General features: G+C 38.4%; 1 protein-coding gene and 1 long non-coding RNA gene across 4 annotated transcripts in view; one reads left to right on the top strand and one right to left on the bottom strand.

Moving 5' to 3' along the window:
- B3GLCT (beta 3-glucosyltransferase) overlaps positions 1,495-25,363 on the top strand; it is a 46,334-nt gene continuing 22,465 nt past the window's right edge. Inside the window, exons 1-6 of the mRNA XM_021378321.1 lie at positions 1,495-1,786; positions 8,565-8,626; positions 11,463-11,502; positions 14,484-14,593; positions 20,480-20,556; positions 22,277-22,388. Coding sequence (XP_021233996.1) covers positions 1,699-1,786; positions 8,565-8,626; positions 11,463-11,502; positions 14,484-14,593; positions 20,480-20,556; positions 22,277-22,388 — 489 coding nt within the window. The 5' untranslated portion in view covers positions 1,495-1,698. The remainder of the gene's footprint in view (positions 1,787-8,564; positions 8,627-11,462; positions 11,503-14,483; positions 14,594-20,479; positions 20,557-22,276; positions 22,389-25,363) is intronic.
- On the bottom strand, positions 6,603-18,336 carry LOC110388755. Of its 3 annotated transcripts, XR_002432972.1 has the most exons (6): positions 17,556-18,336; positions 14,448-14,551; positions 12,404-12,836; positions 9,750-9,807; positions 8,332-8,377; positions 6,603-6,822 (listed from the first exon to the last, which is right to left on the bottom strand). It is a non-coding gene; the product is annotated as an uncharacterized LOC110388755 (long non-coding RNA). The 3 variants fall into 3 exon arrangements; XR_002432973.1 differs by lacking the exon at positions 12,404-12,836; XR_002432974.1 differs by lacking the exons at positions 6,603-6,822; positions 8,332-8,377; positions 9,750-9,807; positions 12,404-12,836 and adding an exon at positions 12,852-13,374.

Here is a 25,363-nt window from a genome sequence, read left to right as displayed (position 1 = left end):
AGATTTCCATTCATCTTCAAAATCACTTCTCTGGCTTACTTAAGTTACCCTACTGAATGCTTGATCTGTCAGGAAACTAATGCAGCAGATCTAAAAGATGCAGAGTTTCTAGGAAAGGTTCAGGTTAGCTAGTATGCTGTTGGGTTTACTGAATTGAAAATAAAGAAGTTTATGGTTTACCAGTGAGATCGGTGTATACTGAATGATTGGGTTTGTAGGAGGGGAGCGTGTGTGACGGAAATCTTCTGTATTTGACAGGAAAATGTGTATATACAGATCTGACTGGAATTCATGGCTCTAAGTACCCAGTATGAGAAATATTTCTTAGAATCATAGAATATCCTGAGTTAGAAGGGACCCAAGAAGATCATTGAATCCAGCTCCTGGCTCCAAACAGAACCACCCAAAATCCAGTCCCTATGTCCGAGTGTTGTCCAAGTGCTCCCTGAACTCCTGCACTTGGGGCCGTCCTCACTGCCCTGGGCAGCCTGTTCCATGCCCACCGCCCTCTGGTGCAGACCCTGACCCTAACCCCCACCTGCTCCTCCCCTAACACAGTTCCATGTATCCTTGGTCCTGTCACTGTCACCAGAGAGCAGAGATCAGCACTGCCCCTCCGCTCCCTGTGAGGAGCTGTGGGCTGCCATGAGGCTGCCCCTCAGACTTCTCCCTAGGGGCACTGGGTGTCACACTCAAAATTGTGTTCGAAGGCTAAGAGAAACCATGCCTTACATGTAAGTAAAGCCAAGAATTTCTTGTTAGTATAAATGAAATATGAATAATATTACAAATCTGATTGTTACAGAAGGAAAAAGAACACTGCTTGTTTTTCATTCCTTTTCCAGCTGTTACATTCACTGTTCTGTTGCTCCTCTGGGTCTGAAGCCTGGCAGTTCCTTCCTGATGGGAAGGTTGTCCAGCAAGCTGTCAGCCTGTGGAGTTCTTCACAGGAATATGATGTTTGTGTTGATGGTTCCTTTATCCTCACTCCACAGTCTACATGGGGTCATTTTTTTCAGTATCTCCAGAGAAGGAGATTCCACCACTGCTCTGAGCAGCCTGTTCCAGAACTCTGCTCCTTTTGGGTAACAGCATGTGAGGTTTGTTTTAGAGATGTATTAGGCCACTAGCTAATTTGGACCACGTTCCTGTATGAGTGCTGGATACCGTTTGATTGACACTATTTAAATTTGTTAATGAGAGATGAAGCTAGTAATAATAATTAACTGGGCAATCAAGCCTTGTTGGGGGACTTTCTGTGGAAAGTTTCCAGTTTCTTAATGTAGTATTAAGAATTAAAGACATTATTAATTGCTTTTGGTAATAGATGCTTGATGTTTGATGATGGTTATGGGAAGCTATACTTAATACTTCTTCATGTTGGATATCTAGTCCATAGCTATTGCTGCGGATTTGTTACATGACCGGGCCCGGCGGCCGCGGGCTGCGTGAGGCGGAGCCACTGGTGCCCACCAGAGGGCGCCGCGGCCGCACTCCGCCTCCCCTCCGCCTCCTCCCGGCGCTGGCGCCCGGTCCTGCCGGGCCCTGGCGGGGAGGGAGGGGAGGAGGGAGCTGGCGGCGGCACCGCCGCCCGCCGGAGGCCGCTCGCTCGCGCTCCTGCGGCAGAGGCGGGCAGCGGGTTCTCCGCGCCCCGCTCCTCCTCCCCCCGCCCCGACCGGCTCGGCGGCCCTCGCCAAGATGTCTCGGGATCCCGGCCGCTGCCGCTGGCTCCTTTTTGCCGCTTGCGCCCACGTCTTCTTCCTCCTCCCGCCGCTCCGCACCCGGGGTGAGTGTGCGGGGCCCGAGGCGGGACGCCATGGCGAGGCGAAGGGAGGGAACCCGGGGCGCTCGGCCCTCCGCGGAGCTGGGAGAGGGGCACGGGACGGGGCCGGACGTGGAGGGAATACCGGAGCCGCGGCGGCTTCCTCGCCCCGTCGTCCCGCCCCGTATGGAGGAGGTGCCCCTTCCCCTGAAGTTTGTTGTGGGCCGGGCCGGGCGTGAGAGCGGCACCCGGCTGTGCGCTGCGCGGGTCCCCTCAGCGGCAGCTGCGCGCACCGCTGCCCGCCCTGCGGGGTTGGCTGAGGAAGGCGGCCGGGCCGGGCGAGGCCGTCCCGTCCGGTCCCGTCGGGGCGAGAAAACCTCCGTTCAACCTTCGGGATCCGCCGCGGGGCCGCTCGTCCTCGCGTTTGAGATAGCGCCCGAGAGCGGGCGTTGGGGGGGGACGGCGCCCGGTTAAGTGTCGGCGTGAAGGAAAAATAAAGCCTCGTTCCAACACATCCCTTTTTCAGCAAAGTGAGAAGGTGATGTTTGGGTTTTTGGTTGAAAAACATTTTTCCTTTTCCCCGTGCAGCCTGAGTTTTGGAGTCCTGATACCTTACTGCTCTTCCTAATGCTGTATCTCATTCTTCTCAGAATGAGTAGTTTGGCTCCAGTGCTGTAGCACCCATAACTTCTGACAGATTCTGACACTCAGAGCACAGCAGCTTCGATTTTCCCTGTGTCTTTATGTATAGATGTGTTTTATATAGATACATACAGGTAGAAGGCAGAAGTGTAACAACTTGGGTTCTTGCTTTAGTAGATCTTGCTATAGAATCTGTCCTCCTGAAGCTTTTTGTAGCGTCAGGGCTTTCTTCTGTTTTAATAAATACTTAATTTTGAAGTCCTTTCTTTAATAAATACCATATGCTTTTCAGCTGGCAAATTTGCAAAACTATCAACTTTGCTCATGGAAAAGTAATAATTTGGGCTGCATTTCACAGCAGAAAAGCAGTGTGTCTGTTCGCAGTTAAGCCGTTGTATAAAATCCAGCTTGCAGGTGGCAGCTTGCAAGATGGGGAAAATTTATTCAGATGATTTTGTTTGTATAGCATTCAGACAATTGGAAGGAATAGTGATGATGCCTTTTCTTCCACAGCTTGGTCACCTTTTATAAAGATACGAGTGTATGCAACGGTCACTCTGGCTTTACAGTGGTTCACAGTGGTGATTTCAGCTGCTTTCTTCGCCTGTGTACCATTAGCTTAAAGAAATACAGTAAAGAAATTAATCAAGTTTCTTTTGTTTTATGAAAAGCTTCAGATGCTGGATATTTGCTTGCATCACCTCCTCTATTCCCTCCCCTTGCTTTGTCTCCAGTCTTCACTTCACCTGGCTCTGTCAGGGTCCTTGATGTTGTTAAGGCAGCAATAATGAAGAAATTTTACAAAAACTTGCATGTAAATGCACAGAGCTAATTTATTTTGCCTCCTAGCGCTCTTAATGCTGTCTAACTATGAAAGATCTCTTTGACTGACAGTGGCAGTGCAGATTTTCTCTGGAATCATGTCAGTTGGTAGACTTATGTTATTTGAAAATTCAAGGCATGGGGGAAAACAACGAACCCCCAGCCTAAACAAAAACAGGCTTTTCATTAAATTGTAATTAGAAGTGTAGGGAAATTGTGCACAGTGGACAAAATATTTTAAACAGCATATTTGACTGCAGGTTATTATTGTGATTTTGTTGTATAGAACACATAGAATCATAACTCTGTACCTCATTTAAGTCAACCCACAGCCTGGTGAAATGGTTGGAATGACTCTGGGTTCAGGCAGACCCGAATCAAACCATCAAAGAGGAAAATACTAGATGTGTGGTCTTTCTACCTCAAATGGATTTTGTCTATGGAATCAAAAGAAATAACTCAGTTTTTAACATCCTTTGCACTTAAAGGACATATAATCATAGATATTTGAAAACTGCTTATGCCTAAAAGAGTACTGTACTGAAAAAGGGGATTACTTCTACATTTATATTATGGTTTTATAACATTATAGTTACACAATGTATTGCATTTTAGTGCTACAGTATTTGCTTGCACTTTCCTAGTTGTTGGCACGTATTCCTGCAGTTCAGCTGCTGAACAATAAAAATATATTTATTTTTTTCTTTCAACTTATTTTTTTTTCCATTGTAGTGCCATAAGCAGGTCTCCTAACTCACCAAAATTCCAGCTGAGATAATGGGACACTTGAGAGAAATAATTAACAATTGAAGCTGCTAATATTTCATTCTCTGATTAACTTTCTAGTTTTTGTGGAAATTGATTCAGAAATGTTGTCCAGCTTTCTCAGTTGATTTTATCCTCACTTCCAAATGACATAAAGATAAGATTGATGAAAAGAAAGAGCTTTAAAATCTGTCTAAAATTTCTTTGCTTTTTTTTTTTTTTTACTTTGCCTCGGTTCTTGAGCAGTTTGGAGCGGAGGACTGGCAATTGACATGTTCAGCTTCTGGCTGCTTTTGCCAGTATGAAAAGCTGTGTGTGCTAACAGACATCAACGTGCACAGTGCATTAAATTACCAAGTGACAAATACAAAATTAGAAAACTCAGTGTCTTGCTGTTTTGTTTTGTTCTCTTTAGATAGCTGTGTTTATGAGAAATTGTACAGTTTATACCGTAGCCTTTTTCATTGTGGTGGTGCCCATAGAGTCTGAACTTTTACCGTAATCAGTTTCTTCTTGTTCATATATTTTGTGTGCCCTTGGGTAAGTCAGTAGCCCACTTGAGTTTTGTATTGCGCCGACAAACTCAAAGGGATTGAGGGAAATTCTGGCTTTGGCAGACAAACCCACAACTCCAGAGATTGGTGTGCTTCCTGGGGAATTCTGTACTGAAAGAAATCTCCTGCAATTTTCTGAATTAGTAATGATATTTGGAAATGAAAAGTTACTGTTGGTTTGTTTGTTTTTTAATGTAGCATCTCTAAGCTCCCAGACATAGATCATCACTCCCTGTGCTTGTGTAATGTATACAAAACAAGAAAATATGCTTTCCATAGAGTTTACAGTTTGTGCGTGTTGTACAAGCGAGCGTGGTACAGCCTGTGTGCATGTAGATAGAATTTTTCTCTCTCTGCTCATGAGCACACCTTTTTCAGAAATTTCTTGAGATTGAAATGTGGGTGAATGAATTCACCTTAGAGATGGCCACTGGCTCCTAGGCACTGTATTTCCTAACTACCTGAGTTGCTCCTGTGTTGGTAAGTGATACAGCAGCTGGATTTAACAATGTTCTTTGCATTCCACCCTTTTTCTATTAAATCTCTGGGAGAGGATAGTTCTTTCCAGGCTGACAGATCAGCCTACTTAGCCGGAACGCTTTGTCTTGGTAGACTTGTTACCCCACAAGTGCTTACCTGTGTAGCTCTGAAGACTGCTTTACTCATATCAGATTATATTGCGTGAGCATAATGGATTTGCTGATAAGGTTGTAGAGGGACTGTGGCAAACTCACTGCTAAAATAAATTCATATGCTTTGCCTGAATGAAAAATGTGGTTGCTGTTGAGTGAAGAATCCTGAGGCTTCTTTGTGGCAGTCTGTTCAGTGAATGGTTCTTCAGTAGTTTAAAAATAATCAGAACGGTTCTTGTCTCATCTTCAATATATATTAGCTTGAAAAAGAAATATACATACTCCTAGAATATTTAGCATAAAAGATACGGAATCATTTCAATATGTTTATCCTTTGGAAAAGAGTGGGATGCTGTGTGTCTGAAACCACTGAGAATAAGAGTAATGGCATATAGAGAGACTGAGCATTCATTACTGTCAGATTTCAGCTTAATAAATGCTACGTGTCAGTGCTGAACTTTCCTTGTATGTAAGGGCAGCTACAACAAAAATCACTTTTAGCCAGGCTTATTCATTCTGCTACCCTTCAACAGTACAGAAAGATGGATGTGGGAGTTGGTCCAGGACAGCTGGTTGATTTCCAAGGTTCACTTCCTGCAAGCTCAAGATTGGTCCATTCCCACATACAGGATGGCAGACAGAGATGGCAAGAAGCCCACGTGGATGAAAAAGTTCCTGGTAAAACTCAAACGTAAAAAGGAGCTACACAAGAGGTGGAAACAAGATTAGGTCATCCTGGGAATGACATAGAGACTGTGTGTGTGCAGTGATTTGCTTAGGAAGGCAAGAGCCCACCTGAAGGTGAGGGATGTGGAAGGCAAGAAGGGCTTCTGCAGCTGTATCCACAGCAAAAGAGGGACTAGGAAAAATATGGGCTTGCTGCTGAATGGGCGATGTGAGATAGTGAGAAAGGATTTGGAAGAGAATGAGGAACTCAAAATCTTCTTTTTCTTGGTCTCTACTGGTAAGACCTTCCTTCAGCAATGCCAGGGTTGTGATAAAACTCATGGGAGGGTCTGGGGCAAGGAAGACTTAATCTTGCTGGAGGAGTACCAGTTTTGGGGAACATTTAAACAAATGGAACATACAGAAGTCATGGAGCTTGACGGGAGGCATCTGTTAGTGCTGATAGAGCTTGACGTTCTCATTGCAAGGCACCTCTTGATAGATAGCCACTTCTTGCCTAGAAGAGAGCAAGTACCATGCTCGTCTTTGAAAAGGTCAAGAATCTGTGTCACTTCAATGAAGGCAGTGGAGCAAATAATCCCAGAAACCATTTCCAAACACATGAAGGACAATAAGTCTACTGGGAGAAGTCATTATGTTTATGAAGGGGCTTGACCGACCCCAGAGACTTCTGCAGTGAAAGGTGTGATGCTCAGCAGGATGAGGCAAGGAGCTCAAATTGAAACACAGGAAACTCCATTTAAATATAAGGAATAGTTTCTTTATTTTTGTTTTAATTTAAGAGTGATTGAGTACTGGAAAAGGTTTGCTAGAGAGTTTGTGGAGTCTCTGTCCTAGGAAATACTCCTAGACTCAGGTAACATCCTGAGTAGTCTGCTCCAGTTTGCTGTGCTTTGACTGATGCAGTTGGACTACGTGATCATCGGAGGTCCTCTCCAACCTCAAGTATTCTGTGTGTCTGTGATACAAAGATGAAGTTAGTTATTAAAATAATTTCTTGAAGAGTTTTATGGGCTCTCAAAAAATAATAGGAATAGGCCTTTTTTTCAGGGTTATCTGAGTATTATTTGTTCTATTTCAAGGATAGCGTACATTAATATTTTATAAATCCTAGAAGCTGTGTGAAATTGGTTATTTAATATTATGGTGAGAGGCAGCATCTCCTGTCAATCATGGCTGTTTCAGGTCTCTGTATGCCATTCCTCAGCTGCATAATAAAACCTGAACGTTGTGAAAATTCTGCTTACATTCAGCTCAGCAAATAAGCCAGATTTATGGGGTGATTATTCTTCATGTTAATATTGTATAATTAGTACATTTCCCAAAATAAGGATGTTTTGTTTTGATCTTGTAATTCAGGCTGCGTTTAGTAGAACGTGTGGATCTGGTTGGTGTAAAGAAAGTCGATGGTCAGAACATGCTGTCAGCAAGGGATATAATAGCAAGATTGAAATATTTACTGTGTCCTTTTGAAACAGAAGTAAAAAATATTTCATGAAGGCAACACTGGGACAACACACACAACCCCTGTTTGTACCCTGTTTTCTTCTTCCTGGCTAGATGTTGTCTTGACATTTGGCTATGGTTAATGTAAGTCTACCATGTTACACAACTCCCAGGTATTTTATGCAATTCAGTCTCCAGTTGGAAGAGCTTTGTGTTGTAGGTAATCAGAGATGGAGCATCACAGGCTTTGAACAGCTTCGCCCTTTTGTATGTTCCAGATTTCCAGCCTAAGGAATTGAGAATTGCTAGCAATTCACTTTGAAATCAGTTTCAAGTGGTAAATAATTTAAAATTGCAGTGAGGCACTTCATTTGAACGTGCTGTGTTTTTCTCAGTTTTTAAGAAAATTATGTACTTGATCGTGATTAATAGTACCTTTAGTTCCTTCCGAGTGATAGCAATTAGCTTTAATTTGCATATCTTTATTATGTTTAAGAAAAGGAATCCTTATGAAGAATCTTAGTAAGGCTTTCTTATATTAAATAGAATTACTGCTTTGCAAGTGAGCAAACTGAGACCAATTGCTTAGACTACATCAGCAAGAAAGCAACCAAAATGTTATAAAACCCTTTCTCACGATTTTTTTTTCTAATGCAATCCAAAAATATATGCATAGGGTGATGTCAGTATAAAAGGTTTTAGATGATACTAGGTTTGTGTAAATTAGCCCTTTTGGGTCTCTTTTTCTTAAACATTTGTTTGGATCTCTCAGACATAAGCAGTTGAACTTGTTCAGAGAGAGCATTCAGGGTGCAAAATAACCATCTTCAAATTTGACACAATTTTATATCAGTGATATCATATCTGTGATTCCAAGTGAAGCTTTGATAGTCCAAACTTCAACCTAAAGACAGAGAGGGATACAGATCCCTGTGTGACAACACATTATGCTGTGTCAGGTGAGTGAATGACTGAACTGAACAGATGTATTTTGGTTTTTTTTTAAATGGGATTTACTTACCTTGAAGCCAAGATAAATTGGTTTCTTATCAGAGTGATTTTTTTTCCTAGAGATGCACAAGAATAGAATTGTAAGGTAGCAAAAACATAGATTCTTACAGAATATTCATTAAGTTTATCAAAATAGTATCATTTAATGTCATTTAATGTAAAAAAAAATATTTTGCTGCGGAGCTTTGTCAAGCATGAAAATGAGCTCCTATAATTTGAAAAAAAGTCTGCTTTTTCTTTCAGCTTTTGCCTTAAGTGTCGTTCTTGAAGATGCAGAAGATAAGACTGAAGTACCAGTGCTGCAGGTAATAAATTTTAATTAATCTATGAAAGTGCAGAGCAAAAAGTTTTAATGTCCGTGACATGGATTAGTTTGATCATTGACTTTAGTGATACTAACTGCCACATGACATCCTTCTGATCTGTCAGGCATCTCGGGATATCTTTCATGGGACAAACATTACATGTTACACTTGTCTTCTAGTATTGATAGCATCTTATCTCATGGACTCTCAGTATTACTGGAATAAACTTACCACCTTTCATTCTTTCTTACGTTGTGTTTTCTGATTTATGTTGACATTTTTGTTAAGATAATTAGGGGTTTTTTTTGGTGATGATGTGGAACAGAAATAAATTGAGAAAAGTTATTTTGTCTTTCCAAGATCAGCAGAGGAGTCCATTAGAAAATTGTAATTAATAAAACCCCCAAACTTTGCTGTTTTGTTTAGCTTCTGTGGGCAGCTTTGTTACATGCTGTCCAGAATCACTGGGTTGCTAGAGTTAGGGTAGTATGGTTAAGCTACAGTTGGACTTGATGATCTTGAAGGCCTTTTCCAACCTGAGCAATTCTATGATCCTATGATTTTTGACCATGTAACCTTTATTACTTCAGAGACATGTTTTCCTTTCTTCTCCATTTTGTTAAATATACTGTGCATTGAAAGGGATATGTCTGTCTTCCTGTCAAATTAGCTGAATGACTTTTTGCTCCCCAAATCACATCTCAGGTAAAGACTAATGGTCAGAGGTAGTCTTACTGTTCAGTTGAAGAGCATAATGGGGATTATGCGTGCATGCGTGTCCTTTAACAGACTTCTACATACAAGTTTTTATATACATACACACACATGTGCATGTGTATACATTTGTAGCAGATATGTGTGTATCCATAAACAAGATTTAAGGGGGGAAATGAACAATAGTGGAACTAATCAAGAGTTAGGATCTATAACAGTCATTTAAATCAAGTGATCTTGCATCAAATGCAATAGAAGTATGGTCAGAGATGTGTGTTTTTAAATAATTTTTGCTCCTAATGATGATTGCTGAATCTACAGTAGTTTTCATAAATTAAAATTGCAAATTCATGATCTGCTATCATATATCTGGGAGCATAGATAATGTAATCCTGTTTTCATTACTTACATGTTGCTCTCTATGAAATGCCAGCACTGTCTCATTCCAGTTTGAGAGGAACTGCATCCTAGAGAAAACATATCTGGAGTGGTGAGAATTGTCCAAGTGACTTGGGTTTCTACTGATTGCCTCAATTCAACATTAAAGTCTAATTACTTTAAAATGTTAAGGATGCTTAAGGCCTTTTCAGTAACATTTGATGTCTAATATGCATTTCACATATAAATTTATGTAATTAGTTATTCTAATGCTGACATGTACAACAATGGTTACTTGAGTCATTTGAATACATAGATTTCTGTTCGTAGAATGAAAGGCTTGCCTGAACCCAAGGGCAAGGGATTGGATTGTTACTGTTTTATTTTAGAGCAGAATGTGCATAAGTCCTATGCATAATGCGTTTACCTCATGGCTTTCAGAGGTGACCAGACTTTCAGATTGTTCTGGCCTGGGTTCTATTGCTGTGTCTGTTGCTGAGGAAACAAATTTTATTGTTTTTTCTCCTGCAGTGTAGGTGTCTTTTCTGGAAGGTAATCTGAGAAATTTACTTTGGTTTGTGTGTTACCTTAGTTACTGGTCTGTTCATAGACTACAATGTGCATGTAGTTTCTATTCTGATTATGTATTTCAGTGTAAAGTCAGATCTGGACGAAGGAAGAAATCACCTGATGCAAGAAGGACTAAAAGGGTCAAATGGATATGGCATTTTAAAAAAGTGGGGAGAAAAAAAGTGGTTGTAAATAGGAATTGTCATAAGGATAGGAAAACTTTATAAAGGCTTACTCCTGAAGAGTGCTAAGTGCAATATCTCTCTATGTGAAGATCTCAAAGCACTTGAACGTAGACAAATCTTAACAACACCCTTATACAGTTAATGAAGACGATTTTGGTTTTACGTTTAGACAAAAGCACTGAGCTACTAGCAGAAAGGAATTGTGGAATAAAAGGAGACTCTCCTTCCTACAATTTCTGTAGGAAGTGTAAAGCTATTTCTCTAGTCTGCTATCTCCCCCAGTCACCAGTTCTTAAACGATGTGTTTCCACCCAGTCTCTGTAACTCAGAAGCAGCTCAATATACTCTTGTGATATTTTTTGTGTATCTTTGTTTCCCAGTTACTGATGCAAGTACAGTGCCACTGTTGCCAGTCCTTAAACTATTAAAATAAGTCTTTAAATTATTACAGTGGTGTGACAAACGTAGCAGTATATGATGCCTGACCTGAGTAAATCCCAACCTTTTCATATTTACTGTTTTGACATAAATTGGTTTTTGGGTCTTCCTTTAAGAATGATATTTCAGTGGATGTTTGATAGTGGATCATATATGAATAAAGTGGTTTTTTTATACATGCATGTATTGTACAGTTTCTTATTCCAAACTTTGTGCTTTGATCACAAGGGAGATATGTATATGTATGTGTACATAAAAAAAAAAAAAAGGGCTGAAATTTTTAGTGTTAAAAGCTCCAACATAAATTGAGTCATGGATAAGTGTTCTCTCACTATTTTTTTTAAAGACTTACTGTATTATCTGGGTAATGCTGCATAAACATGTAGCAAACGCTTCTCTTCTTTGTGATGAAAACCTCTTTTTTATTAGTTCTTGAGCTAGAACAACCGTATATGTATTTGGAACCTGATGAGTGTTTCGACTCCCCGTGTCTCACTGTAGCAATATTTGAGTTTTTACCTGCATCCTAATTTTGCTTTTTCCCCTTTTAGAAGTCTGAAAAACGTGGAGCAGTGAGTAAAAGGAGCAAGGGTAAGTAAAATTGTTTTGTGCAAACTTAGACTAAGCCAGTACTAAAGTTCACACGTTCCGAATTTTTTTCAGTCTGTTTTTAACGTGGCTGTCTTTTTTGTATAAATAAAATGTGGCCGTGCTTTGAAAAGTAACTGTGTGAACAGTGGCTAAATGCTCAACAGCATTGTTAGTTAATTGCTGATTCCCAAATACTTTTTCCTTGCTCACACAGCCTCATCAAACATATGCTTCTTGATCTGCATTTGTATTTGAAATTTTATCACAGTTATTTTCTCAAAATGTGCACATACACTATGAAATTAATGCATAGTTTTGTGTAGTACACAGGTTTTTTAAAATCAATTTTCATGCTGAAAATTTGATATGAAACTGAATGCTACCAAGTCTGCCAGGCTCTCATGGTAATTGTAATAACTGGAATCACTACAAATTACTTGTTACAGCCAGAAGCAAGTTTTTAAGAAAGATGTCAAACACTAACAGCATACTGAATAGTAAAATAAATTCAAACTGCAATGGTAATTCTCACTCGTACAAGATTGAGCGCCTAGGTCGTCGTCTTCTAAGAAGAGACAGTTTGACCATGTTTCTGTTGTAGCAGCTTCTGGTGGAATTTGAAAGTTCATTCTGACATCAAAGATGAGCACCAGCAACATTTTACCATGCTTGTACTGGAGTTGTTAATAGAACTCCTAATGGTACTGAGAAGTTTGGGGTTGGTTGGTTGGTTTGTTTTCTGTTGGACTTTTTTGGATTTAATTCCAAGCTGTGACCCTAGTACAGCTAACTACTCTCATGGAAGATAATTAAATCGTTTGTCCCAGTGATCTCCTATTAAAAAGTCAGGGCCTTTTAATAGAAGCTTTTTTACTCTGCTTTCCAGATCACCCTTCCTTACGTGGTGTCAAATGAAGTCTCTTTCCTCTTTCTCCGTGTTCTTTCATCTCTTTCTATTGAATCTCTTAGCACAGCCAGGTTCTTGGTGCTGTTTGGTTTTCGCTGCTGTTTTTATCACTCCTTGCAGACCTGTTGTGTCTCACCTCGTAAAACATCCAGGGGGGCACTGACAGACTGGGTTTTTTTTGCTTTTGCCAGTGCTCTGTTTACATAACTTTTTATATAATCTCATTACTTAGGAGACTTAGAAGTGCTACAATAAAATGTCAGTGATGTAGCTACCATCATCTATGGTTTGATGGCTTTTGTTTGTTTCATTTTGTTTTGCTTAAAATCAAAGGAAAGTATTTTATGTGTTAGGTAACAAATTTTAGGGATGTGTTGCAGCGGTAGGTTGTGGAAGCAGACAGTACTGGTACTTTCAACTGAGAAGTCTGTAAACAGATGGAAAGAAAAACAGGCAGTTATTTATCTTCTAGAGTTTCCTAACGCAGCAGTTGTGGATGTTGGTGGAGTGTATGGGGTATATTATAAATAAATTATGAAAATGTTTGTTCTAAATTTTTCAGTAGTTTTGAATTGTCTGTGACAACTTTTTATGGTGCTTTGCCTAAAAAACCATGAAATCATACAGGTTATTTATTTGTGCTGGTCCTTATACTGCAGTGCTAATCTTTCACATGGCAGTATTTCTCCACTTCCACCTTTCAGCCGATTTAGTGATAATTCCAGAGGTGGTGTATGTTGTGTAGAGTCAATGCATACTCTCTAAAAGGCACATAGAGGATAATTGGTTGTTAAAAGCTCACTAAGGCTCCATTCTGGTTAGCAATGAAGTATAGCTATATTAAGATACAGGACGTTTCAACCTTCCTGCTTCCTAATTTTTTTTTCTTCCTTTGTGAACTTGGCCTGTCTTTCCAGTCAGTGAGCGTTTGAGATCGTCAGAGATATTTCCAGATATGGAAGAGCCTTAGGGAAACAAAAGAAGACGACAACAAAAAAAATGAAATCAGTCCATCAGTGACTGCTGGATTCTAATCTCCCAAAAGACTCTATTCTTTGTCTTGCTTGGTTGGCTATTTCTCAACTTGAGAAACAATTTATGTGTGCAATAAACAGTTTAAAACTATACATACTTTCCATTGATATTTTAATACAGTGTATGTTTCCTCTTACGAAGTATTTTAAAGTGCCTATAGAAGAGGAAACTATTTCTGTGGGATTCAAGCAGTAATACCAAATTGGCTGTTAGATCACTCTTAGAAGGAATTCTGCTGTGGGATATCACAGCTGTTAAATGTACTGTAAGTGAAACTGAGTGTAATTCAGCTGTTTGCATATCTGTAAGAGAACTGATACTACAGCAGCAATTGTATAAAGCTGTCTAGTTGTTACTTTTTTATCTCTGGGGATGTTCTTAATGTTCTGCATGTAGACTGACCTTTTGGTGCTCACTAGCATCAATTAAGTGTAATTTTAACTTTTGCACTGATTTTAATTTCTGCATAGGTAAATTAGTAAATCTAGTGCTAGTTAGTAAATAGCTGCTATTCAGATGATTTTCTTGTGCAAGTTTTTTAAAGCAGTTTATGGAGTGGGTCAGAGTATGAGGGAATGTTACTTGGGGAAGAAAATTGAAATCCAAACTTAGATGTATGTCAATGCTTATGACATCTGCACAATTTTACATTTTCAGAATTTATCTTGGAGAATAAACTAATAAATGGAGAGAAAGAGGTATCACGGGAAAAGCAGAAAAACATTGAACTGGCAACTTTGAGCTGCCATAGGTTTAACGTGGCTAATATTATTGTGTGCATAAGCTTCTTTGTTGCTGCAGATCTCATCCTTGTGTCATGTTTTTTTATAAGTTAATCCTTTAAAGGACTGTTTTAGATTTGTTTGTGTGTGTGTGTTAAATTATGCCTTTTTACTATTTCATGAAATGTGTGTATAGCTAAAGAAATAGCTTCCTTTATGATAAACTCCCCCACACATATCTGGGTTTTCAGTAGCCTGGGAGCAAAACTGAAAATAACTACCTTTGTCCTGAAATCTTCTTGTTTTCTGGTTCACAGAGTTAAAAGAAGTTATATTTATCATCCAGAGTCAGAGCAATTCCTTTCATTCCAAGAGAGCAGAAGATCTAAAAAGAGATATTTTAAAACAGGCTTCAGATCTTGGAAAGGTATGTTTGGATTATACAGATTGTATCTTGTTATGTATGTTTCTCCTGCATTTTACTAAAAGAAAGAAAGAAAAGCTTCTGTATTCCACCCTTTTCTGATCTACTATATTTATTTTATTGTCTTCTATGTGCTTAAATGAAAACTGTTTCAGTGGTTATTCACTGATTTAATAACATAATTTATCACAAAATAATTTTAATTTGAACTACCTACCTTTTTGTAGAGCAACTCTTTAGATTTGAATGGCATTTGATGCAGAAGTGATTAAAAAAAAATTTGAAGTTTACCCCTATTACTGTAAGAGTGTAATTTTTTGTCTTTGTTTTTAATTACTATTAATTAATTTTTTTTTGTATTAAAATTAATAAGAATAATTTAAATTAAAATTAATTTTAAATTTAAAAAGATCAGACGCTTTCTTTATGAAGTGAACAGCACAATCACTCCAACAATACTTGGAATAATTTGTAGGTGAGTACCTCATTTTATTAGAGCAAATGAAGATGCTGTGATGTAGTTTCTTTCAGAATTTTATTGCACATCTGTAGCACTGTGGCAGTAGAGCAGCAGCATCACAGAATTGCAGGGGTTGGAAGGGACTTCAAGAGATCATCGAGTCCAACCCCCCTGCTAAAGCAAGTTCCCTACAGTAGGTCATGCAGGTAGGCGTCCAGACAGGTCTTGAATATCTCCATAGAGGGACACTCCACAACCTCTCCTTTATCATAAAGAAGTTCTTCTCCATGTTGGTATGGAACTTCCTGTGTTGAAGTTTTAGGACATTGGTCCTTGTTCTGTTGCTACGCAACACTGAGAGGAGCCTGGCCTCGTCTGTTTGCCTCCCACCTCCCTTCAGATATTTATAAACATTTATTAGATCTGCCCTCAGTCTTCTTTTCTCCACGCTGAACAGACCCCGGTTACTCAGCCTTTCCTCACAGAGGAGATGCTCCAGGCCCTTTATCATCTTTGTGGCCCTCTGCTGGACTCCTTCTAGGTGATCTCTGTCTTTTTTGTACCAGGGAGCCCAGAACTGGACACAGTGCTCCAGATGTGGCCTCACCAGGAATGAAAAAACAAGAATGTATGAAAAAGATTTTGAGAACAATGCCGTGTAGTATTGAAAAGCAAAAGTGAATATCACATACTTTCATATCAGCAATGGATGATGGGATGTATAAACTGCTTTACCGAAGCATGCAGTATTTTTATCATTAGACTTACTTTGTTTTGAGCAAAATCATGTATTTTGTACCATTTCATAGTAATGTTTGAGATTTTGACCGGTTTTGCTTATGAAACACTGCTTCCAAGTTCAACTACTAGTGTAGAGATTAATATCAGTTTAAGTGATACAAGTACATTCATAAATATGGAAATGTACGTGAACACCTCCACGCTGCTTGATGATACTTGCTTCGCTTATGTCTTGATTGAATTTTCATTTATATTGTCTCTTTGTCAGTCTACTTGTTTCCAGTTCAGAGTCTTTAAGGGTTTTGGCTGGGGTAAGAGCAGGTGACAAATGTTAGGAGCATCCTGTAGTTGTGTTCTTATTTATTTATTATCTTATCTATTATCTGAGGTACGATCAGATACCAGCTGGCCTGTACTATTGGTCTGTACCTCAGAAGTTCAGTTTCTTTGTTATCTGGCAGGTTCATGTTTCCAGAAGGTTCTATTTTTTTTCTTCCAGCTCTCTTTGACCATATCTCAGTCTGTAGCATCTGCCTCTGTAACCTGGTGAAGCCTCTTGGTGCCTATCTCAGCTTTATTGTGCCTTTGAATCATGGCCACAATATCTATTGTCCATTTGCCACTTGCTGTTGAGTGTGGCACTTACTGCTTTAAAAATCTGCTACTTTTAATATCTAGGCTATGCTCGTGGCAGCATTGCACTATTTCAATACAGTTGCTCATGTTTTGGCCATCTGCAGGAAACAATTTTTAGGGGTTTTATAGAGGGTGTGATTTCTATGTTTCTTAATTTACCAGTGGGACATGCAGTCTTTTTATGGGTGGACTAATGTTTTCTGAAGTTCTCACTAACTCTACTTCCACGTCTGTTTTCAGATTCTTGGGAGAAGCTAGGTACAGTTCTGTTGTCCAAAAACATCCTTAAATATTTCCCTGTTCTGCAATACAGTTCCCACTATGAGTTCTGACACTCCTCTCTCACCTGAAAGAAATTTTTAAATACTGTGACGTCGAAACATTTTTCAGAGTTGTTTCCATTTTCTTTGGGCTATTGTAGTACTTTCCACATTTTGTTCCTTGTTAGATGTGTTCCACAAATGAACCTGCATACTTTCCTACAGACCTACATCAAACTCTGCAGCTGGAATTTTTGAATGATGCTGAGTATTGGAGTAGGTCTGAACTGTTCAGTGTTTTACCCTCACTGTAAAGCTTAATAAATCTGTGGTTTAAAATTTTAGTGGAAGTACTTCCTGCTCTCTGCAGGATTGTTTAATTGTTTAATCCGTATGTTTAGAAAATCAGTATGTTTAGAAGAATAATTTGCTTGAGACCTTTTAAAATTAATACCATCAATGCATTGCAATCCATAATGCATCTGTTGCCTCAACGTACAGATTTCTTGCTCAAATTCTAGATTCTAGTCTGAAAACCCTTACTCCTGCTCTCCCTCCTCAGTGGCTTCCTGTCTGTGGAAGCTCATTCCAGCTGAAACTAGTCAGATGATTCATTTTGGATCTTGTAGTTTTAATGAGGTTTAATGGATTATATTTAAGAGAAGTGTTGTGATACATTCTGTCCTCCTGTCACTATCCAATTATTGGAGGAGATGGTTCAACATGTATATACCTGGAGGAAGATTAAGGCAGCAAACGAGGCCAAATGTTGTCCGGTGATTTATTACAAATTCTAAGCTACGAAGGAATGCAGTGAAGATGGGGAAGTTAGCGATAGTAAAGAGAGAAATCCTAGCAAATGGCTTACAAAGCAGGGGTAGTCACCACCAGGGATCCAGCAACATCTCGTTGCTCCATAGGCAGGCAGCAAGTCGGTCAACGACATCTTGTTGACCTGCACGTCTGCAGTTCAGCAGAGGCGGTACCCGTTCTTCCTCAGAACTCTTTGGGTTTTTATCCTCTCCACAGTGTCCTTCTGGTTGCCAGGGGCAGCAGCTGGTTGTCAGGGACAATTCTGTTTGGTTCGTCAGGGGCGACGGCAGTTGCAACAGCACGTCCATAGTACGTGCTCTTCCCATTGGGTAATTGGTTGCATGGTGGGCTGCTAGGTATGCACACTGACTGCATGGTTGTCCTCTCCTCTGAGATGACCCCCATAAGTCAGCCTGAATGCCCAAAATAAGCAACAGCCAAAAAGGCTTCTCCAGGTCGCCCAGCTGCGTATGTTTCTCTTACCACTGTGTTCATGGTAACTGTTAACCCCAGAAGCTTGTCGAGCAGGTTATGTCTTGAATAGGTGCTGCTGAGCAAGCTTTGAGACAAAAAATTGTTCCAGCTTCTTACACCTGCCCTGTAGAAAAATTTGTCCTTACGGCTAGGTTTTTCACAATATCAACATGAACCTCATTTTTGTTAGAGCAGATCTGTTTTATACATCTCTTTAAATTGTTTTGTTTCCCAGTGTCATCAGACCAATTGTTTTTTGGTTTGGTAACGTGTTATCACATAGATCTGTTTCCTTCCTATGAAAAGCTTTCTTCCAGCTGCAAGGATTTATTCATGTCAAATAAACTCTACGCTTTCACAAAATGTACCCGTCACCTTCATTCTTAGAGTGTTTCTTACAGTTCATTTAGTAAATACATCTTTTTTTGTAAGATATTAAGAATTATGGTGATCACTTGAACGTGGGGGCAAGACCTCTGAATATCGTTCAAGACTCAGTAATTACAAGAGTAAAGTTAATTAGTTTTTTATATTGTTTGGTTCAAAAAGTCAGTTGCCGCTGCTTGCAAGTGCTAATGGAAGACTCCAGACTTCCTTTTGATCTTTGAAGCTTGAAGCCAGGTCTAGTTTAAAAATCGATTACATTAGAAGTGTTTTATGTTATTAGCCTTCTTTCTGTGGAATGTAGTTAATTTCTTGATAGACAAACGTTTTGAATTTTGATTATATATATAATTTTTTTCCCAGTTTTAGTGGTTTCTTGAGTTTTCTCATGTCCTGGTAATCCGAATAATGATCTATTCAAGTTTTCAGCGACAAGGTCGGAATCAAGTGTGTTGATGGCAATGCGTGTCCTGGTAGTGGAAAACTAGACACATTTATAAATTCCTTGTTGAGTGACTGTTTTTCAGTTTGCTGCTGGAGATCTGCTTGTACTTGGGTTTGAGGGAAATCTTGTAGCGTCATGAACATAAGGCAAATGAAATGAACCTTGTTGTCTCCTGAATCAAGTAAATTCTTTTTGGATCACAAAAACCTTAGTGGACTTCTTACTAATTTTCGAATTGCTGGAACTCTAAGCAGCATGCTAGCAATTTCCAACCGTGTAATAGGCGTGCTGAAATTTACTCCAGTTATTGTTGAAGAATGGCTTTTTAAAATAAAAAAAAAAATCCATGGCTACCACCATCTTTCCCACATGAAAAGGTTACAGTGATAATTATTGTTCTTTGAGACAAATACATTATTGCAGAAGGCTTTATTTTGATGGTAAAATAGCTGTAAAATCAGTCCTTATGCAATAACCTGCCTAAAATGTGCTTTCAAATTCAAATATTTATTGCATCTGTTTTCCCAGACACTGAGTAGCTGGACGTAGCGTGTGGGCACTCAGGAATCAGTGCTTTGGTTATACATTTAAATACACTTTGCTGGCAGCAAAGTTGTGTTTTGAGGATTGCAATATAATATACAGTAGGAAAATGAATGACGTTACTTCTGCTTCACTGAAATTCTTTCTTCTCTGTGCCTTGTACCTCAAGTTACAGTCAGAAACACTTCACATTAATTTGCAGTTGCTACCTTCTTGTGATTGGCTGAATGCTTCCATCCTTCCTTTAATGTAAGATCATCTGAAGGCAGATGCATACCCATCATCTTTCTCTTGATTTATGAAAACTGAGTACTGCTGTGGCCTTTCCCTGAACCCTTTGAAATGGCATATAAAGTCTGAAGCAAACTTGGTACTTTTTCAAAATGATAGTCAGGCATCTGAGAATAGAACAGAAGCAGAGATGATGATGACTTTTAATTTTTAGATTCAAGGATCAGAATTTATGTTTCCAGTTCTATTGCTGATTTACTGTGAAAGCTGAGCATGTCACTAGCATCCCTGTTACTATAACTTGTGTAAGTAATACTAAATTATTTTAAAGATGGATTTTATACTTCTACGCTTTCACATCGTATGTGATTTTAAAATAGGAGGCTGTGTCAGTGTTTTTGAATTGGTTCGAGATCTGACTCCTTTAGTCACTCATTGCTTAGTTTTATTTAGCACTTACAGCTGTAGTGTGTGGCAGGTGTCGCTGCCCTCAGTGTGCTGATACCGCAGGTGACATTTGGGGCAAAAGTGTTCTGCGCTTTGTTTCTAGCCTCTAGATACTCCCTTTATAGTATGATATTTTATGATAAGGAAATGAGCATGATGTGTTGCTTAATTGATTACGTGGGATCTGTGCAAAATATTTTACTTTATTATCTTTGTATCTCATACAAAATTAAGAAATCGTGAGTTGTGAGAAGCACTTAGGTCACCTTGTTTCAAAACATTCTAAGTCATTTATTCTGCAGGCCGGCATGCTGGTAAAAGTAATGAAGAACCCAGTAGGCATTCCAGAGTAATTTTTATTTTTTTAATCTTTTTTTTTTAAGATTAATTGGTGCTTAGGAAAAAGAAGTGTATATTATTTATGCTTAACTAGAGTGTTTTTATTTTTCTTAAAGGAATTACCTACTGTTCTGCTTATTCATCAGATGGACAGGCATGAAGGTGCATGGACTATATTACCACTAATGAGAGAGTAAGTGTAGTTAATGCTGGTTATTTTCAGATATATTTTTTAAAAGAATATAAATATTAATTATTATTTTTTTTTCAGAAAAAAGAATCTTAATGGGAGGATTTTCATCTTAAAGAGAATTCTGGAATATCAAGTTCATTGTGTCTGTTTCTTATACTATTTTTGACAGAACAAACACATACTAGAAATACATTCATGTTTTGTGGCTAATAACACATTTTTGATACAAAGAAGAGGAAGAGAAAGATTGAGGGGGTCGGCCCATTTTGTAGGAGCTGACAATGCTGAGAATTATGATGTATTCTTATCTGAAAACTGTTTCAGCAGAATGGCTTCACTCGGTCCATAGTTGTCAGCATTTTTGAGGCCTCAAAACAGTTACGAGAATTCTTAATTTTTAGTTGTCACAGGTTGAGTTAGACAAAGTATTTATTCTCTGAATATGTAATCATAAGACAGCCATTAACATACAGTAACCTTACCATGAAAGTGGATCAAGTGCCTCCAGTGGTTCCTTGTAATCTGAGTTCCAAATTAATATTGTAAGAAGTCTGCGTAAGTCCATAGTCTTGAAAGTCATTATCTGTCCACCAACAACTACATAACAGGTCAGGCCTTTAGTGAAATGTTATGTAGTATACTCACAAGATGTAGTAATTCTTTTTGTGTATCATTCCAGTGATTTCTTCCTTGCCATTGACCTGTCTACTTTCATGTAAATCCAGATGTTTATCCTAAAGTTCTAGCTGTGCACTAAAGCCTTCAGTCTTTAGAGGGCACTGAATACTGTACATATTTAAAAACATGACAGTATCAGATACCCATTCACGTACTTGTTTGGCTTGTTTTACAAGGAACCGCTTGGAAATGCTAAGTTAAATAGGCTTTCCCAGCTGATGATGATTTGTTTGTTGCCTGAATGAGAGAGTTGCCCTAGATTTCAGTGGTGAGAAGACAATTATATGCTTTTACAAACTGAAAGGATAAACGAATCCTGTGTTCTTCTAATTATTATTGTTAAGCAAACCAAGTATCACAAACAGAAAGCAGTGAATAACCAAGTAGCATTGCATGACACAGAAGAAAGGTAATTTTTGTAAAGCTGTGAAAGAATTCGATTGGAATAGTGGATAAAAAAAAGATGAGAATTTCCCGAAGGAGTGAGGAAATCAGCTTCAAGATTAGCATTAGCTTTGAGGAATGTGGAGAATCCCTTCAATCTGTGTAGTATATCTGTACTGAAAGAGCTAACAAAGTTCTTAAGTTGGGGATAGTTATATGATCTTATCAAACAGTCATGACAAACATGTCATTAGGCAGTTTCAGGATTGTTCCAGTGTTAGCTGCCCGATAGCAAGGCTCCTTGGAAGAAAGTTGAAGTACAGAGGGGATGGTAATTGGAACTGCTACGTATATGCTTCTGAATTCATACATGGCTATACTAGTAATACATACACATTTTTTGAGTAGACATGCTTGATGTATGTCTGTTCCTTTCTTTCTAGAATAACTAGTGCTATATAAATAGGTAGCAGCAGAGGCAATATCTTTATCCATTCACTGCAGTGCTCAGGTATGTAATTCTTCGTTAATAGTAATAGCTTATGTTTGTGTAAATGAATAGTTAATTGCAGAGTACTTACATTTGAGGAATAGGGCTGAATCTATAGTTCTCATTGTAAGCCAGTAAAGCATAGTAAATAATCATTTCTTTTGTTAGTTTCTCCATTGTCTATGGTAGGAACTCCTCATGGATTTTCTTCTGTGAAGAAGATACAAGAATACAAGTTGTAAAGCTGCTAGAAATACTTAGAAGATTTGACGCCTCTAAGGTAAAGTAAGAAAATCAGATACTTTCCTTTGAATGTGCTTGAATAGGTTTTTAGATGAAACTGAGGGGAGGAATCATTTTATTTTTAAGTACAGAAGTATAAGCATAGAATTCCATGTTATGAAACAGTTTATATTGACAAGAACTAAAGTTTTTAACACCACTTGTATGGCTTATAGTTCCAAGCATTAGAAAGGATATATCCAAACAGATGCTGAGGCTGAGAGTGAACAAGGTATTTAGCACAAAGAACCACGAGAACATGTATAGCTGTTGAAAAACTGTTAAAATTGAGCTGGAAAAAAATGCTTTTGTGTATATCCCAGAAATGATGTAGCAGCAGTAAAAAGATAGATATAACCTGTGGTGTGTTCCCCTCCCCTTTTCCTGTCATCAGTTTTGATCATTATCAAGTAGAATGACTGTTACTAGTATAACAGTCCCTGATATAGTGCGTTATCGTATTTTATTTGCATTCTCCTTCTGAGCTGTATTAGTGATAAGAGAGAAGAAAAAAACTGTATGTGCTTGAAAAGAAAGAATGACAAAAGAGTTGCAGAACAAATGAAAAATGCAGTCACCAAGGAGCAAAGTAAATTTGATAACCCAACTAATAAGAAAGGTGCTAGTATTTAGAGTTCCAGTATTCAGAAAAAAAAATAGCTTAATGTCCTTTTGCCTGGAATAAAAGAAGCCAAAATCTGTGAGAAATATGCTTTGCTTCCTTATTGTTACCTTGACTGAGTATTGAACTGTGCTTCAGGTTTCAGTGTAGAGTATTGGCTTCCATTTCATTATGATATTTTCACACAATTCTTTTCTAAAATAATAACAGTAATAATTTGGACATCTTACTCTTTTTAAACACGCTGTTTTCAAAACGGCATATTGAGTATTTTATGGCTTTTGGAATATCCACTTGTTTCTGTTTCGGAAAACACCTAATTGACGTTTTCTGAGCAGAAACATAAAATCTGTTCTAAATGCTGTTCATGTGCCAGTTTTAATATCTCCTATGCAGTATGTGTAAATCCTTTTACAACAGCAAATTGTGTTTTAGCCTGCTTTAAAAAGAAAATAAAGTGTTTTGCTTTTGTACAGAGCGATGGTCATTTTAGTGTGAAAGTCCATAACTGATTCCTTATATAAAGTAATATCCACTGTTTACATAATTTAAGATGAGCTAGACTAGAATGAGCTCATTCATAATTCATTCTTCCATGTCAGCAGTCTGCATAATAAAAAGGTGGTATACATTAATCACAATAAAAGGCCCAAAAGTGGCTATGTGAATAGCCGATGAATCTGCAGTTTTTCAGTCTCAATATGTAGAGGTTAGTAACAGAACTACTGAGAATGATATGAATGTAATATGAGTGAAAATACACGTGTTGGAGCACCATAAGAGTCCATGGAGGAATGGTAAGAGTGCCTGTATTGACAACCAAGGACATTACTGACTGCAATAAAACTAATAAATATTGAGGAATATCTGATTTACCCACAGATGTATGAGCTCAGATGATGAGCTATGTCTGAACACAAGGAAACACTTTAATATGAGGATGATGAAGCACAGGTTGTGCAGAGAATCTGTGGATCCTCCTCCAAAAGCTGCCTGGATGTGGGCCTGGGCATCCTTCTCAGTGTGTCCCTGCCTGAGCAGAAGGCTCCCTTCCAACCTCAACCCCTCTGTGATGTTAAGGTTCAACAGCTTATTGATTCCGTCTGTGCTTTCATAATGAGAAACAACAGCAAGGTTAAACCAAATTGTATTTGCCTCTCCTTTCATCCCAACAGAATGAGAAACTGCAGCCCCAAAGATATGCAGAATGATGAGCTGATGGGCAGCAATGACTTAATAGCTGTTGATAGTAAAATGTAGAAAAGATGTCTAAATAAGCAGTTTGTATTGGAGAATCTTAACAACTCAGAAGATGTAGCAAGGATGTAACAGCTGAAATCACCTGTCTTCTGTCTAAGGCACAAATGTTGGACAGATGAATTTGGCACTCTTGTCATGGTGTTTGAGTAAGTGGATACAAGAACAAATAGGTAGAATCATGTTGACTAGCAACTAGTCTGGGTGGTAATTATCCATAGTGCAACAAATCCTTTTTTCTTTTTTAATCAACTTTTCTGCATGTATGCAATTTGACTACTATCATTCCTTACGTAAGTTACTTTCTAAGTTCCTTAGTGTATAGTTGATTTCATCTTGTAAAGTTAGCCTGCACAAGTCAGCATGTTCTGCATATCAGTTTAGTAAATGTTAGTGTTATGAGCAAACAAGCTGAGCAGAAAATTGGAATGCCTTCACTGTGTTTATTTGAGCCTTAATATTGCTAGAAACAACACTCGGTGAAAGCCCGAGGAGAGTGTATGTGTGCATTTAATATGCTGTATTTTATAGAGAGAGGAAAATAAGATTATTTTGTAATTAATAGATTGTTATGATGTAAAAAATAGTGTACTGAATTAGTATAAAGATTTTGCACTGTAGCACAGCAGAATGATGGTCTTGCAGATGGTACTGTCATGAAAATATTAATATTTATTACTTATTTCTGAAATCAAAAAGCGTGCTTGTGTTTTGAATGTTTCAAAATCTTCAAGACCCTAGAAGTTTTCAAAATTCTTTTGCATAAAGGCTTCTAAAGAATTACTTTGATTTTTTTCTAGGCAGTCACCTCTATGCATAAAAATTAATGTTTGCCTGTTCCCTTTCATCTCCCAGCATTTTGTTTTTAAAAGCATTCCACTGAACGCTACTGAGTCCTTCCAATGAAGGAAAGAGAAAACAGGATCTGTTAGGAGTGAAGATATAAATGAAAGAGTAAATAAGTACCAGGTAGCATCTCCCATGATATTGATTTTAAAATTAACTGGTGGAAAAAGTCTTCATCCTTATCTTTTTCACATACTGGATAGTGTCAGTTTAACTTTGGCTGTTTCCTCAACAGATTACTGAACAGC

This window comes from Numida meleagris, chromosome 1, assembly GCF_002078875.1.
Source record: "Numida meleagris isolate 19003 breed g44 Domestic line chromosome 1, NumMel1.0, whole genome shotgun sequence".
Lineage (NCBI taxonomy): Eukaryota > Metazoa > Chordata > Aves > Galliformes > Numididae > Numida > Numida meleagris.
The sequence above is the reverse complement of the archived record's forward strand: the minus strand, read 5'-3'. Positions and strand labels throughout refer to the sequence as shown.